We start from the raw sequence: 2,139 nt of genomic DNA, 5'->3' as shown, positions 1-2,139 counted from the left end.
TTATCCAACAATTCCTGCGATCCGAGGGCTGCTGGGGCTCATTTCATGAAGAAGATCCCAAGGGTCATCGTTGGAAGGAGAAACGAGAGTTTCTCTAGAGATGTTGCGACCCTCTGATGGCTCGAAGTCAAAGTCCCCATCGTCCTCTTGAGCCGCTCTGGAGTCTGACTCTTCTCCATACCGGAGCGCATTCAGCGGGTCTGATGGATTCACCTGCCGGTTTCTCCTCTCCCGGTGATGAAGGCGCTCCAGCGGAACCGTGTTCATTTCTGATATAAACAGAGACGACTGAGGGAGATTTTGGCCGGCTGTAAACACCTGTTTTGCCCCATCCATGTTCAACAGCACGCCATTCTTGGTGGAGTAGTACACGTCGCGATGGTTTTCCAAAAGTTTGTGATGAAAAAGACAGTCTTCCTTATTGCAGACCGTCTGAACAGAACAATAGTTTTTACAGATTAGTGTACGGATCATTAAAAACAGTATAAAGTATAAAAGTATAGGCCTATATCAAAATATGTGTAATGGAACTAACATATTAAGCAAATGTATTGTGTGCACAATGCATTTGCACAGTAACTTTATCAATGTGAAGTGTGACCCAACAGAATGTTTGACTATTTATACAGGAAAGATGAGGAAGTGTGAACAAGCTTCTTTCATATGCCAAGGAGAACGCAGATGTCAAGATTTAATAGTGAATAAGGAGGCACATTTCGGTCTGTTGCTCAGCCAAAACGTGGGTGTCGTATCACTTCAGAAGACATGGATTAAACCACTCGAGTTGCATGGATTACTGTAATACTACCTTAATATTTATATATATATATTTAGCTTTTAAGCTTTTTGGTCCCCACTGACTTGCATTTTATATATAAACATACTGTATATCACAACACATCATTTAAAATATCTTTGTTTGTGTTCTGTAGAAGAATGCAAGTCAAATTTGAGATGGCATAAGAGTGAGTAAATGATGAGACAATTGTAATTTTGGGGTGAACTCTGCCTTTAAATTAAACTCAAATATTTTTTTCGACAGGTTGAAAAGGTACTTACAGATGTGAAAAGAGTCCCCTCTGCGTCCATACACAAAAATTGGTTACTTTTGACCCCAAATATTGCAAGACAATCTCTGCTCTCCGCTTTCAATAAAATTACACCTGTTTAAAAAATAATGCAAAGAGGATTAAACAAATAATAGCCTAAATGAAGAACGTCCCAAATATCCCCTACATTATCATCCTGGCATCACCCTTTTAATAAAACCTGCAGGGTACTTACTGTAGGAGCCTCGGTTTGTAGTTTTGCGCACATGTCCATTCGGGCTGATCTCCAAGTAGAAGTTGTTCAAGTCTGAAGTGGTCTGAAGGTGGATGAATCTCCGCGGGTTCCCCCAGTTGGAGCCCAGGAGGGGAGAAGGATTGGGAGCAGCATCTGCCGGACTCAATCCCTGGAGACCCGTGAGCCACAGCGCAAAAAGGGAGGAGTGCAGCATTTGCAGGTTGGAAAGTGCGCAACGCATCTTTGGAAAACTGAAGAAGTTGTGTTGTGGTAAAGTTTGTGCGCGCAGCTATTTAAACTCATCCTGTGCCACTCCTCGCTGCCATCCTTTACGCAACACTGACTCGCCCCCGGAGCCAGATGATGTGAATGTCCACCTTCTATTTGTTATGAAGGTAATTGACCGGTAAACCATAATTGGTATTGTCAGTTTTGCATTAATGTGTCCAGACTCCAGACTTCTTACACTGTCTTCTTTCACACAACTTGGAATAGAAAGACCACCTTAGGTTCATTATGTAATGGTTATTTTGTCTATGGAAACATTTATCTTTTTATTTATCATTAAGACCCTCTAATCCCTTATTAAGGGACTTGTTGGCATGCTCAATTGTCGCTATCATTCAAACGGACGACATACATTTTAAACTCCCTCATGTTGAACAGTAGAGGGCGCTTGTGCCTCATTCATTTCAGTCAATAGTCAATTATAACAATTTTATTTTTGCATCTGATTTTAAATCACAAATTCAATGTGAAATGTATTGTTTTAATGTATCATATGGCCAATGATTAAAAATTATATATATATGTATATACAGGTCCTTCACAAAAAATTAGCATATTGTGATAAAG

At 40.3% G+C, this 2,139-nt stretch overlaps 1 protein-coding gene across 1 annotated transcript; it reads right to left on the bottom strand.

Annotated features, from left to right (window-relative positions):
- On the bottom strand, nt 1–1,525 carry LOC127639298 (fibroblast growth factor 23-like). Its single transcript, XM_052121235.1, has 3 exons — nt 1,285–1,525; nt 1,060–1,163; nt 1–432 (listed from the first exon to the last, which is right to left on the bottom strand). The coding sequence occupies exons 1-3, from the start codon at nt 1,523–1,525 to the stop codon at nt 1–3; spliced, it is 777 nt and encodes a 258-aa protein (XP_051977195.1).
- Nucleotides 1,526–2,139: the final 614 nt, after the last annotated feature.

The sequence above is a fragment of the Xyrauchen texanus genome, chromosome 47 (genome assembly GCF_025860055.1).
Source record: "Xyrauchen texanus isolate HMW12.3.18 chromosome 47, RBS_HiC_50CHRs, whole genome shotgun sequence".
In the NCBI taxonomy this organism is placed as follows: Eukaryota; Metazoa; Chordata; class Actinopteri; order Cypriniformes; family Catostomidae; genus Xyrauchen; species Xyrauchen texanus.
The sequence above is the reverse complement of the archived record's forward strand: the minus strand, read 5'-3'. Positions and strand labels throughout refer to the sequence as shown.